This window comes from Myotis lucifugus, unplaced genomic scaffold, assembly GCF_000147115.1.
Source record: "Myotis lucifugus unplaced genomic scaffold, Myoluc2.0 scaffold_138, whole genome shotgun sequence".
Taxonomy (NCBI): domain Eukaryota; kingdom Metazoa; phylum Chordata; class Mammalia; order Chiroptera; family Vespertilionidae; genus Myotis; species Myotis lucifugus.
The window spans coordinates 781,707-794,886 of NW_005871186.1; the positions used below are offsets into that span (position 1 = coordinate 781,707).

At 44.4% G+C, this 13,180-nt stretch overlaps 1 protein-coding gene across 3 annotated transcripts in view; it reads left to right on the forward strand.

The window, feature by feature from the left end:
- Positions 1 to 13,180, forward strand: part of CLPB (ClpB homolog, mitochondrial AAA ATPase chaperonin) — a 146,941-nt gene that overhangs the window by 41,112 nt on the left and 92,649 nt on the right. For all 3 annotated transcript variants that reach the window (XM_023758750.1, XM_006094486.2, XM_023758751.1), the window contains exon 4: positions 11,220 to 11,323. In XM_023758750.1, the coding sequence (XP_023614518.1) occupies positions 11,220 to 11,323 (104 nt within the window). The remainder of the gene's footprint in view (positions 1 to 11,219; positions 11,324 to 13,180) is intronic.

Consider the following 13,180-nt stretch of genomic DNA (forward strand, 5'->3'; position numbering starts at 1 on the left):
CATAAAAAAACTTAAAAAGGTCATCCCTCTCTATTTTCCATCATTAATTGTGACTAGTGGCATACTGAAAATACATGTTGTAGTGTCAAAATGAATTCTATTTATGACCACCTGGAATTCTTGTTGCTGTATCTCACGTTAGAGTACTGTATGTTTTGATTGTTAAGAGAGAAGATTTGTGAATTCACACGATTCTTGGTGTCATGAAGTATAATTACTGATGAATAATGAAATGATAAATTCACTTTACACGTGGTATAGAGTAGGCTTGTATAAATTCACAAAGCGTCATATGATTCTTCTTTATAGTAAGGAGAAAGTGCAGGGTACAGGACTGAAAACTTGCCTCCCATCCCACATCATTCTTGGGCAACTTGTCCCTGGACTGCCAAGCAGGGAGATCACCTAAACAGTGTGGCCATTATGGTACCTCAGGAACCAAACATCCCCAAAGAATGGGTGGTGGGAAATTCAGATTTGAGTCCACCTGGGCTTGCTGGTTGCTTTGAAAGCCCCTGCCTTAGAGAAGGTGAGACCGTGAGGCAGAGCACAAATCTCCAGCAGAACTGTTTGAAATTCCCCACATGAGTCTCCCTCCCTCCTGCCTTTTCTCCCGAAGTGCATTTCATCAGCATCGGAAGGACTGCTTCCCGGCACTGCCTTCCCTGCTTGGCCAAGGTCCCTGAGGAGCTGAGCTAATGAGTGGATAACACGCATTTGCCAAGGCCTTCCTGGATGTGGTACCTGGGCTTTGTTAATTTTAAAATGCTACCATCCTTGGCTAAAGACCATTTAATTCCCTCACACAGCAGTCATTTATTTTTAGCATTTGCTTATTTTCCCTCCACCTTACTAAGGGGAGGAGGGCATTAAACCCTATCTTTAAGAACCCAGCAGCCCAAGCCAGATTGCTGTCCTGCAGGAGAGGTTTTGCAGGCCTTTGTGCAACCAACTCCACAGGTGTTCTTAGAGCAAAGAGCCAGTGCTGGTCTTGCAAGCTGGACTAGGGGCAGTCTCCCTGGAAGGCTCTCTGTCCTTGCTGCTGGCCAGAGACAGAGGAGGTAGAACACTCCTACACCTGTCTTTCAGTGCAAGTTCTTAGGGGGCTTGATCACATAGAGGTCTCTCCTGCCTTAGTGGTCTTTAGCCTCTTCCCAGGGTTCCCAGCCTATTTTTGGCCTGGCTGCTTGTTGCAGAGTGGTGCTTCCTTCAGCCTGAGGAGGCTGGGCTTTATGCTGTCTGATCACCTGGTGGTAGTAATGATGATGGCTGTGGATGATTGGGTGCCTTCTGTGTGCCAGGCACATGTTAAGCACTTCCCATGTAGTCTGTAATTCTCACTGCAATCCTAAAAGGGAGGAATTATTATCCCTATTTTACAGATAGGGAAAATGAAGTTAAGAGATGCTCATAGTTGTCTAGTAAGTGAAAGAGTGAGTCAGGATTTGAATCCAGGTCTCTGAGCCCCAAGCCCTTATTCTTTCCACTAGACTGGACTGCCTATGGAGGGAAGGGCAGGCAGCAAGACCATGGGATGGACCAACAGTTGCTGGGACCAGGAGTCAAATAATCTCAGTCAGAGTTTCTTGATGATAGCTATGTGTTGGATGATTATGAGAAATTTAAAAATAGACAAACCACTCTCCTTGTCTCAAAAAGCTGACAGTTAGAAAAGGGATAAAACAAGTCTCACTTTAAATGAGGCAGAATGTGGTCAGTGCCCCAGAGAAGATCATCTAGAGTGCTGAGGGGAGATCATGAAAGGAGGCGCTTTCACAAGAGGTGGATCTTGAAAGATGAACATGATTTTGATCGTCAAAGGTGGAGGGTAAGGACAGCATTTCTGGAAGTTGGGCCATTGTGAGCATAGGTTCACAAAGGTGAGAAAGTAGGAGTGTACCAGAGCTAGTAGGAGAACTGACAGGATCTGGAGACCAGAGAGTGTGAAGGAAAGGCCTTGTCCATCATTGACCATGTTCCTCTCATGCTGTGACAGTCTAGCACATGGTACAGCTCTGAGCGCTAGAGCCAGATTACTTGGGTTCAAATCCAAGCTCTTTCTCTTTCTAGTTAGGTACCTTGGCAAATTCTTTTACTTATCTGTGATTGTTTACTCAGCCATAAAATGGAAATGATAAATAGATCTACCTCAGTAGGTTATTTTGAGGTATAAATTTGTAAATATATGTAAGTGTTTAGAATAGTGCCTGTCATGTAGGAATCACTTGGTAATGGTTTGCTACTTTAGTTAGTAGTAGTATAGTAGTAGTGGTTTGCCTTTTATTATTATTTTTATTACTGCTGGAGGGCTTTGGAGATTCTTTTTCTAGTCCTCTTTATCTGAGAAGCTTGGCCTAGAACATGGGACCCCAGAGTAGGGCTTTTTGATGGGTGCTGGCTCTTGTCCCAGGTGGCCACCTGCCCAATGCAGGACAGTGCCCAGTATTTCCCAGCAAGGGAGGGTGGGTGAGGGTGCTGGCCAGGTGCCTGGATGCCAGCACCATGCCCCCCAGAAAAGTGTGCCAAGCTTGACATTTCTCCCACCCACCGCTGCTGCTGTGGCTGATTATCTCTGAGTAACAAAGAGTCATTTCTAATCCCATTTGGAATCGTTGCTCAAGATAATCCTGTTTTGTAGTAATGATATTCCAATTCCAACATGCACCCGATTCTAGTTTGGCAGGCACATGCCTTGACCTCAGGCAACCCAAGACACTGCTCCCTGGAAAGCAATGCCAGCTCATTTGCCTAACATGACAACTTCAGGGTGTGTTCCCCCTCCCCCACTTCTCCAATGCTGCATCCTGTCCTGGGGTTCTGTGTTCACCGCTCTCTCCATGGAGAGTATCAGTTGGGATGCAGGGTATCAGGAGAGCACCCAGTGATCACCCAGTTCAGCTGCTTGGGGAAAGATCGTTCATTTCTAGGGACTGTGATATGATTCACTCCTGCATTCTTCTTTAGAGACATCAGAGCCACGGGGCTCTGTCGTATTCAGTAGTTGTATCACTGATTCCATTGAGACCATGGATAAATGCCTGTCAATTTGACAGATTAAATGAAGCTTAAAGAGGTAGCAATTATGTTGGATGAAAGAATTGGGGACATGAAAAAAGAAGAAGTCAGTAGGCTAGAGCAGTGGGTAAATCTGTGCTGATAAAAATGAACAGGCATGAGTGTTTTAGTCACAATTAAAATGAAAATCCAACTGTAAAATTCAGATTGAGAGAGACCCAACTTAACAATACTAGCATGTAAAGCCTAGGAACTGACTGAAAACTCAACGTGTGCATCAACAGTGTAGTGTTAAGGCCCCAGAAGTGAATTGATTCAACATATATATGTACTAGGCCCTGTGTGCAAGGAAACATGGTCAGGCACAGTCCCTGCTTTGGGGAGCACATCATCCAGTTGTGTGTGACATAGTAAGTAACAAGGGCTCTGGAAGGAGACTGCCTGAGTTTAAAACCTAACTTTACCTCTTATTAGCTCTGTTTCCTCATCTGCAAAATGAGAATAATAGCACTTACCTCAGCGTAGGTTGGTTGCTAAGATTAAAATACACACAAAACTACTTAGTGCAGTACCTAGCACATAGTACATATAGTAGGTATCTGCTGCTGATATTAATATTTTTGGTTTTCTAAGAAAAGAGTTAAGCTGCAGAAAAAAATTTTTTTTTGTTCTCTTATTGTTGTTATTTCTGTCCAGTGTATAAGAGATAAACCAGCCCCATTATACTCATGGGTCATTTGCCTAGAGAGACCCCAGTCTGGGCTCATACTATAGTAAGAATCCCTAACAACCAGAGCTTAACCAAATTGGCCCATCAGTTGAAAGACATGGAAGGGTTTTTTAACTACAGGTTGAAAGGGCATTTAGAACTAGGCTGAGGACGTGAAACGGGTTGTCCTGGAAATCCTGTGATGGTTGATCTTGATTTCGTGTCCCTCTGCTTAATGTGTCATGCCTTTCTTGAGCCTTACCCCAAATTATCTCATCTTGTCTGGGTCCACCATTGATTTTGATCCTTCTCCATCTGAATTGGATTTCCTTTCATGGCTAGCTGCTATGCTCTGTTTTACTTTAACTACTATCTGAAAATATCACTGTCCCTGGCACATAGTAGGGGCTCAGTAACTATGGGTTAACACAACAGACTAATGGATGATTGAATGGATGAAAGCCAGTGTGGTTTAGGGGAATGTACACCAGATTTGGCCCCAGACAGACCTTAATTTGAATCTTGGTTCATGTGCTTATTTAAATATATTTTTATTGATTTCCGAGAGAAAGGGAGAGGGAGAGAGAGATAGAAACATCAATGATGAGAGAGAATCATTGATCAGCTGCCTCTTGCACACCCCCTATTGGGGATCGAGCCTGCAACCCGGGTATGTGCCCTGACCAGGAATCGAACCCATGACCTCCTGGTTCATAGGTCGATGCTCAACTACTGAGCCACACTAGCCAGGCCATGTGTTTATTTAATGTGTATACATGGGTAACTCATATTGTCTTGCTGAGCCTCAGTTTATTCATTTATAAAATAAGACTAGTACCTCATTGCCAGTGGTTATATGGATCTGAAATAGTGAATGTAAAGTGCTTAATATACTGTGGCTACTTTATTATGATTACTGATCTTTACCTTTTGAGGGAAGTAAACAAAAGATTATTATCCTCATTTAAGGAAATTTGGGCACATTTTCTACACAGGTACCTTGCTTTCCCCCTAATCTTTAGTTAGTTGCCTAAGGAAGCTGGCTTTAAAAAGAAAACTGCTTCACCCCCAGCTCATGCCCACTGCCACAGGACTTCTATTTGTAATACATGCCATTTGTCTTTGGTCTGGCCACCCTGATTTCCTGACTAGCCAGTAGGCCAAATGAGACACAGCTCATTTGACTTTCCAGCAAACCTCCTGAGCTGTGACCTCTTTGCTTCCTCCCCTCATCGAAGTGTGCACTGGGCTGAGAATAGGTCAACTCTTTGTCTTCTCCTTGGGACCCATGACACTCATCACAGTGACCCTGTGCTTTGGATGTGGGGGGTAGAGGGAGGAGGAGTTGGCGAGCTTCTCCTGAAGCTCAACATTGTGTGGGGACGACCTGGAGCTGGGATCACTGCCCTTCTTGCTTCACCAACTCCAGCTGCTCACCAGCCGTCTTTGACACGCGCCTGGCCCAGCATAGGCCTCAGCTCACACCACAGGTTTCCTCACTCTTTCTTAAACAATGTGATGACCCCAAACCCCTCCGGCCACTGAGAGCAGAAAGCCTTAACATCGATCAATGTAGCTGTCCTCCCATGCATTGTGACATCCCACTGCCCTAAAAGTGGGAGCTTATCAAGGTCAGTGTGAGCCAACCTTCCTACATGTGCTCCCGCCTCTAATCTCATTGACAGCCTGATCAGCAAATTAAAATGGGCTTCATGGGAGCTGTGGCTCCAGAGGGAGTTCCAGGAGTCCCAGGAACTGCCATGTAGGGGCCACTGTCCTGTTCATTTCCTTGGCTTTGTCTGGGAATTGCCTGTAGCCCAGGAAGGGGCTGGTGCTCAGGAGAGGAAGATGGAGGTTTTCCACAGCTAAGCTGCCCGTGGCCTCGTTTGGTGGCAGAGGGCTGGGTAGGGCTGAGACAGTTGCTTTACACCTTTCTCCCCCATTTCCCACCAAATAAGTTAATGATTTTATTTATTCCTCCTTCATTTATTCATGCACTCATTCAGAAAACATCTATTGGGAGCTGGGAAAGAAGGTTGAGACATGGCCCTTACCTGATAGTCTAGTGAGAAAGGCAAATAAAAGTAAATAGGAAATGACAATATCCTGGGATGAGGGTCACCTGCCATAGGGGTGAGTACTGGGTTCTGTGCAGACAAAGAGGAAGGGGGTGGATCCAGCCTGGAAGATAGAGAAGGCTCAGTTGAGTTGGTAACAGTCACTGAGGAGCCCTGCCAGTGAATGAGGACTAGCCAGTTGAAGTAGGGGGACACCCTCAGCAGGCGGAGTGGCACATCTGATTGCTAATGCTCAGGTAGTTTATTGTTTTCACTAGATCCTTAATTCTCCAAGATCACTATCAGCTTAGCAATCAAAAGTTCTGCAGTTGTGAGACTCTCTGAAGGAATAAACAGATTGTTAGGATCAATTAATGATAATAGAAGGGGAAAAGGAATAGGGCCTTTTAAAAATCATCTATCCATGTTGCTGCACGTATATCCAGCCTGTTTCTTCTAACTGCTGCATCATGTTTCATAGTGTGTGCCTACCACATTTAACTTATTCATTCCCCAGTGATGGACACTTGATTGTCTGCAACTCCCCACTGCCACAGAATGCGGTGCTGAACGTCCCGTGTGTTGCCCTTTATGTACCTGTGTAAGAATTTCTCTGGGATATCTATACTCAGAAGGAGAAGTGCTGGGCTATAGGGTAAGGTACTTTGATTTGACAAAAGTATTATATAAGATTAGCTTCCAGAATGGCTGCACCAGTCTCTACCCTAACAGTGCATGAAGAGTCTCAGAACCCTATGTCCTCACCAATACTTGGCATTTTTCAGCTTTCTAACTTTTGTTAATATGTTGAATTTGAAGTGATATCTCATTTTAATTTGCATTTATCTAATAACAAATGAGCTTGAGGCTATCTCTTAATATACTTTTTGTTTGTTTGTTTTCTCCTCTAGGAATTGACTATAAGTTTGCCTAATTTTTCTCTTGGGTTGCTAAAAACTGAGTTGAGACAAAGTGCTTCTACAGACAGCTACCTGGGAGTCAATATAGGAAAGTGAGAGGCAATATAGCAGATGATAAGAACATGGACTTTTTAGAAAGACTGCCAGGTTTGATCCCACCTCCACCTCTTCCAGCTGAATGACTTTGGACAAGTTACTTAACCTCTTAGTGCTTCAGTTTTCTTATGTGTAACCTACCTCATAGGGTTGTTATGAAGATTAAATGTGTTAAAATATATATAGTGTTTAAAATAGCACCTGGCATATAACAAGTGTATACAAATGTCAGCTTTCATTATTAGATTACTGTCTTCCTCTTATTTAGCCATACACTATACCCTTGAGAAAATATTTACTTGTACCAGCAGGCAGTAGAAATAAGGCAGAGAGAAAATAGCGCTCAGCCTAGAATCAAAGCTTACCGATCCTACTCACACGTGTAACTTGCTGAGGTCTTGGGCTCTCTGGACCTGCATTCTCCTGTCTGCCTGTCCCCAGCTCCAGCATGGCTAGCTTTGTCCTGTTGCTGCTCCACTGCGAGCCTGTCAGCTTGGTGCTATCTGTCCCCCACAAACTTCACCTTCAATGTTTGCAAGGCTCAGTCCTTTTGGTGCGTCTGTTCATGGGGAGATAAGAACAGAACAGATTCTGATGGCCACACGAAGGCAAGCACTGGTGCTAGAGCCAAATCACTATAAGGACAGACCCCCATTCTCTTGGGCTGCTATAAACATTTTTTTATTTCTCCAGTTAGTAAGGGAAATAGTGCATCTGGATATTATCTCTAGCCTTTGAGGTTGATATTGGCATTGGTAGGCATCTTTTCACAGAACACCAGAGTTGGCTGGAAGAAATATTCTTAAGCCTTTGCTCAGTGAATACCTGTGGAGTAGTCAGTATAGTTCCTTTGAGTGGAGATGTTTTCATGGTGTTCTCTGCCCCCTTTAATCCAGCTGTTAAAACTATGACGGCCTAGCTCATACACTATAGCCCATTTGGTACCAGCTACTTAAATTTAAGGCAAAGTGCCTAAACTACAAAATGTCAACCAGTATGCCAGCACCAGAACAGAGGGGAGGCTGCAGTTGTCCTCTGGTGAATCACCTTGAATAGCAGGGCCTGCCTCCCTCTGTGATGTCAGATTCTAATTTTATGGCTGGCCCTGTACTCCTCTTCTCATCCAGGTGGGCCAGCTCACCATCTCCCCATGGAATTCACCTTCTCCAAAAAGCAATTCTAAATTTGGGGATTTGTTTCTACTTCAGCAAAAAAATATCAAAGAGGCAGAAATCACTTCATTCCCAGCCTCCTCACTACTGCTCCAGGTTACTGCTTCGTTTGCCTTGCCCTATGGTACCAGTGTATTTCTTGGTTTCTGATTCCTTACTTTGTTTGTGGTTTACTATTTTTGCCTCAGTCTCCAGTCCTTGCCATCTGACTTGGCTTCTGACTCTCTGATTCACATCTCTGCTGCCTGGTTTCTGTCCCCTTGGTTCTATTTTGACAATGAAATTCTTGGCACTCCAAGCCTTCATTAGCTTTCTCTCACCTGGCTAGTTTCCTACTCTGTTTCTGCCCTGTTGCAGCCCACAGGTCCATGAAGTTCTTTTGGTCACCAAAATTCATCATAGTCATGTAGCCCTCCAGCCTGATCTGGTCTGGCTTCTCCAAGAATGGCCTGATCCCTGTGGAACTCTGGGTTGGATGTACGTGATGGCTGTTAAATGAAAAGCCTGCTAGCCATCTGGCAAGGTGGTTGGTGCCACTCTTGGCCACTGAGCAGCCACGGTTCCATTAATCCTAGCTCTATCCCACAGTGGGTCTGCTGTCTTTTGAGTTTTATTAAAAGTGAAGGGAATCTTCTCTGAGGTTGCAGAATGAGTTACTAGCTTAGATGCTTACCCTCTTTGGCCTTCAAGTTTGTGAAGTGAATTGCCCATTCCCTTTGATTGTATTAGCAGCCCCAGGGCTGAGTCTAGTCACTCTCCTCTCCCCATCCTGCCAGACCACTGTCTGCCCTCCGGGGCCAAGGACAGCATACTTGGTTGCTTGGACACGTCTTACAGCCTGCAAATTGGACAGATAGAATCAATACTCATGAACCTGAAGAGGCCCAGGTAGCACAGTTAGTGACACTAGCTGCCTGGAGGGACAGCCTGCCATGGAAGGGGGTGTGATTGAACAATGATTGGATACAACAGCTGAGGATTAACCAAATTATGTCCCTTTGAGTTTAGATCGACAAACCCTTCTGTCTTAGATTTTAAAGCAAGCTAACTTGTGCAGAATATAGAAGAGCTGCCTTAATATAGGGCTATATCAGCATGAATCCTGGGGCTGGTCAAGTACAAATCTGGTGTGTACTTTGGCCCAGACTCAAGTTATTATCACTAGGATTATATGAACAAAGGGATGAGAGCTCATATTTGTGCAACTCCTTCTATGTGCTAGGCACCATGGAGTTTTACATACTTATCTCAACCTACAAGGGAGGCATCATTATCTGCATTATTCTGGTAAGGAAATGGGGTCTTCAGAGGTGTACTTAGTTGTCAAAAACCATAGTCAGTAAATGATAGAGTTTTGATTTGAACCCAAGTCTCTATGCTTATTATAAAATGGCATACTGTCTTCCCAATTTAAGTGTCTTATTCATACTTCTCTTGATTTCCCCACAGCCTAACCACAGGGCCAGGTACATAGAAGTAATAACTAACATTTGTTGAGCACTTATTATATGTCAGTCCTTATTCTAAGCACTTTACATAGATTAACACAGCCATGTGGACTAGATACTCTTGTTATCCCTGATAATAATGACATTGCAAAATGATGATTTTCTAATTTCATCCTTCTGTCTACATTTATTACTTTCTACAGTAAGGAAGAGTTTTCCCTTCTCCCCCTTTGACTTATTATTTTCAATATGGACTCCTGAAATCTTATTTTACTCAGTGGGTTGTAATCCATTGCTGTCATTATTCATGTTGTTGCTTAGATTGCCCCAGATTTTAAAGCCAGTGTTCTTAAACTCTGTACCACACTACCTCTTTATCAGATATTATTCCTTGCTGCCTTCAGTTAGTTTACCTATCTATAACAACCCTTTTGTACCCTCTTGCTTTTAATCTGGGAAACAGGAAGACTAATGCCAATCCTATCCAAATTGTGTGTAAACTAAGAGTAAACTAAGTGTGGCCATGGGGGTGTGCTCATGGGCAGGGAGCTCCGGGGGTTTGAACTGCCTCCCTTGGCTCCAAAAGCCTTTGACTTGCTCCCTCTTTCAGCCCCTGACCCCCTGGCTCTGAAGCCCTGGCTTCTCCGGGGGCCAATGTCCTGACATCCTGGGTGAGGGCAAGCCCAGCAGAGACAGCCTCAGGACTCTCCGCCTCCTCACCCACCTCCCCAGCACCTTGCCCGTGTGAACTGGACTGCACGCCTCCTCTGCCTTCCAAGGACTGTGGCCTGGGATTCAGCACCACTGGCCCCTGGCTGGGCCCTGGCACGGGGGCCCCGGTTCATGTATAGTTGCTTTTATAGAGGAGGAAGGGGCTGGGTTGGGAACTGTTAGTCACCAGTCCTTAAATAAAGCAGCCGACGCAGAAAAAAAAACAAAAACAAAAAACCTGGCAGAGTTTGCTATGAATTAAATATATGAGTTTTAGACATGGATTTTAGCTGCTTTAAAGACCCTTTTCATTTCTCTTTGGGATCTTAATCCATATCCTGAATAAATTACCTGTGATAGTTGCCCACCAGAAGATCCTTTTAGGTATGGTAAGTAGACATAGGAGACTCACCTGACCATGTTAGATCAGATGTGAAAGAACTCAGCTACGTGGGAGATGGATTCTGGTTCTTCTACTTACTTCCGAGGACTGTGTGTTTGAATTACTGAAATTCATTCAGCCATTCAGCAAATAAGTGAGCCAGCATTAGCCTAGCACAGTGATGGCGAACCTTTTGAGCTCGGCGTGTCAGCATTTTGAAAAACCCTAACTTAACTCTGGTGCTGTGTCACATATAGAAATTTTTTGATATTTGCAACCATAGTAAAACAAAGATTTATATTTTTGATATTTATTTTATATATTTAACTGCCATTTAACAAAGAAAAATCAACCAAAAAAATGAGTTCGCGTGTCACCTCTGACACGCGTGTCATAGGTTCGCCATCACTGGCCTAGCACCTGGAACAGTGACTAGAACATAGCATTGGATAAGTAATGTTGAATAAACACTTTGTCTTTTATAGTTGTGGAAACTGAGCCTTAGAGAGGTGTTAAATAACTTGTCCAGAGCCTCTCAGCTAGTAAGTTTCAGGGCCAACTTTTCTAATTCTGCCTTTGACACTTGCAGAGTTCATGTTCTTTCCACTGTGTCATTCATTAGGCAAAATCTAATCCTCAAACATGCTTCAAAATCATACTTCCTGGGTCTTTCCTGCTTTTGACACTGTGTCTTTCTGATTTCTTCTAGTGTGGTGCAGGTCCTGCTTGCTGCTGGTGCTGACCCAAACCTTGGAGACAATTTCAGCAGTGTTTACAAGACTGCCAAGGAGCAGGGAATCCATTCTTTGGAAGGTAAGGGCGGGCTACTCTGCTGTTCTGAGCACTCTCCTCCCTGTGGCTTCCAAGCAACCTTGCTCTGTGCCAGCTCTACCAGCAACTCAGAGAGGGGCTGCAAGTGCCTTATCCTCTGGAAACTCATGGAGAACCCAAAAATCTTGGAACAGATGGCTATCACAGCCCCTTTGGGCTCTATCATTTATGTCACTTAAGAAGTCTTGGGGAATAAATTAGAGGCCTAACTTCATGAATGGGTTGGGGGTGAGGGGAACCTTCCACTGCTATTTTCCCAAAAGCACCTCAGCCTGTGGAACCTCAGATGAGAGGACAGTGGAGCAGTTTTCTATAAAATAATTAAGGCAACTGCATGGAATGTGGATTTGTTCCTCCTCTATTTCCTGTAAACTTTCCCTCTCCCAGAACTAGAAAGCAGCCTTACTTGTTTCCTCAGCCTCAGAAATCCTTCATTACTACTGTGAATACTGCTTTTTTTCCTTCTCCCGTATGTAAAATATAATCCCCCAGAGGGGAGTGGCCCCTCAACTTACTGTGTGACCCAGGACAAATAGTGGACCTTCTCTGTGCCTTGATGCCTATGCTTATAGAATGGGGTAGTCATCAGTGTCTGCCTGGAGTGTTGTGTAGGTGGTTGTTTGGACTTCTTCAGAAGAAAGCAGCAGTGTGCACCTGTACCAGGGCTTGGTCACGTGTCTATTGGAGGGTACCTGGGCAAGTCAGTCTGTGTTGTCTCTGGTGAGTAGTTCTTCCAAAGTGGGGTCGAGAAAATGGCAGGTTGCTTTGGCTGCAGTCAGAAATGAATATTTTACATTTGAGTTTTTGCTTGTCTAGACTGTCCCCCACTGCCTGGCCATTACCGTGGACCACTCGCAGAGGCTGAAATTCCTCTCAGTTTCTAGCAACAGGGCAGCTGAGCAAGTGGCTGCTTTAAGGTTGGCAGTGATGCCAGGAGGACAGATATCCATGCTGACTGCCTAAGGATCAGAACATTGACCTGGAGGGAGGTTTCAGCCAAGGGGAGCAAGAGATGTCAGAGCTGATGTGGGTGTTCCTCAAATTGGCAGCATGAGGGGAATGTCAAGAGCATCAGAGCATTGCTGCCCAGATGAAGTGTGAAGTCGCCCTTCCCCACCTCTTCTCTTCTGTAATGCCACTACTTCTGTCAAACTCCATTCTGCAGCTAGTTCCTTCACAGAGCCTTTCCTGTCCTTGGAAATAATTGCAGCCTGCTCTCAGCTGCTCTTTTGAATATTCTTTAAATCTTGGCCTTTTGTATGGTTTTTGAACTCTCATCTGCCCATGTATTTTCTTTCCTCCTCAGCTGACAGTTCCATGTGTAGACCGTGACCTATGCCTCTTTGGAATCCCCACTGAACTGGAGGAATTATCTTCACTTTATGTTTCAAGCAGAGGAGAATTTCATGAGTGCCAAACTTGCCCTACAGTTGCAGTTTGATATGAGGGGACTCCACTTATGGCTGTCTTCTCACTCAGACACAGCTTTGCTGCCTGCTTTAGTTCTGTCTTCTGTTCGGGTGCTCTTACCAAAAAGCAAGGAGGAGCATTTGCTGAGAGGGAGGGCCAGGAAGAAGGGAAGGGATTATTTGAGTGCCTTCTCACATGTTCTCAGGATCCCAGCAGAGCTCAGTAAGCATTTTTTATTTCATAGAATATCAGAGCTGTGAAGCCATCTATTCCAACTTCTGCTGTAGCATGATTTCCACCCTCTGTCTTCGTTTTGTACCTTTGTGCTTTATAGTTCTGTCCTGGTTGGTACTACAATCAATATTGTAGATCAGTGGTCAGCAAACTTTTTCTGCAAAAAGCCAGATAGTAAACATTTTAAGCTTTGTG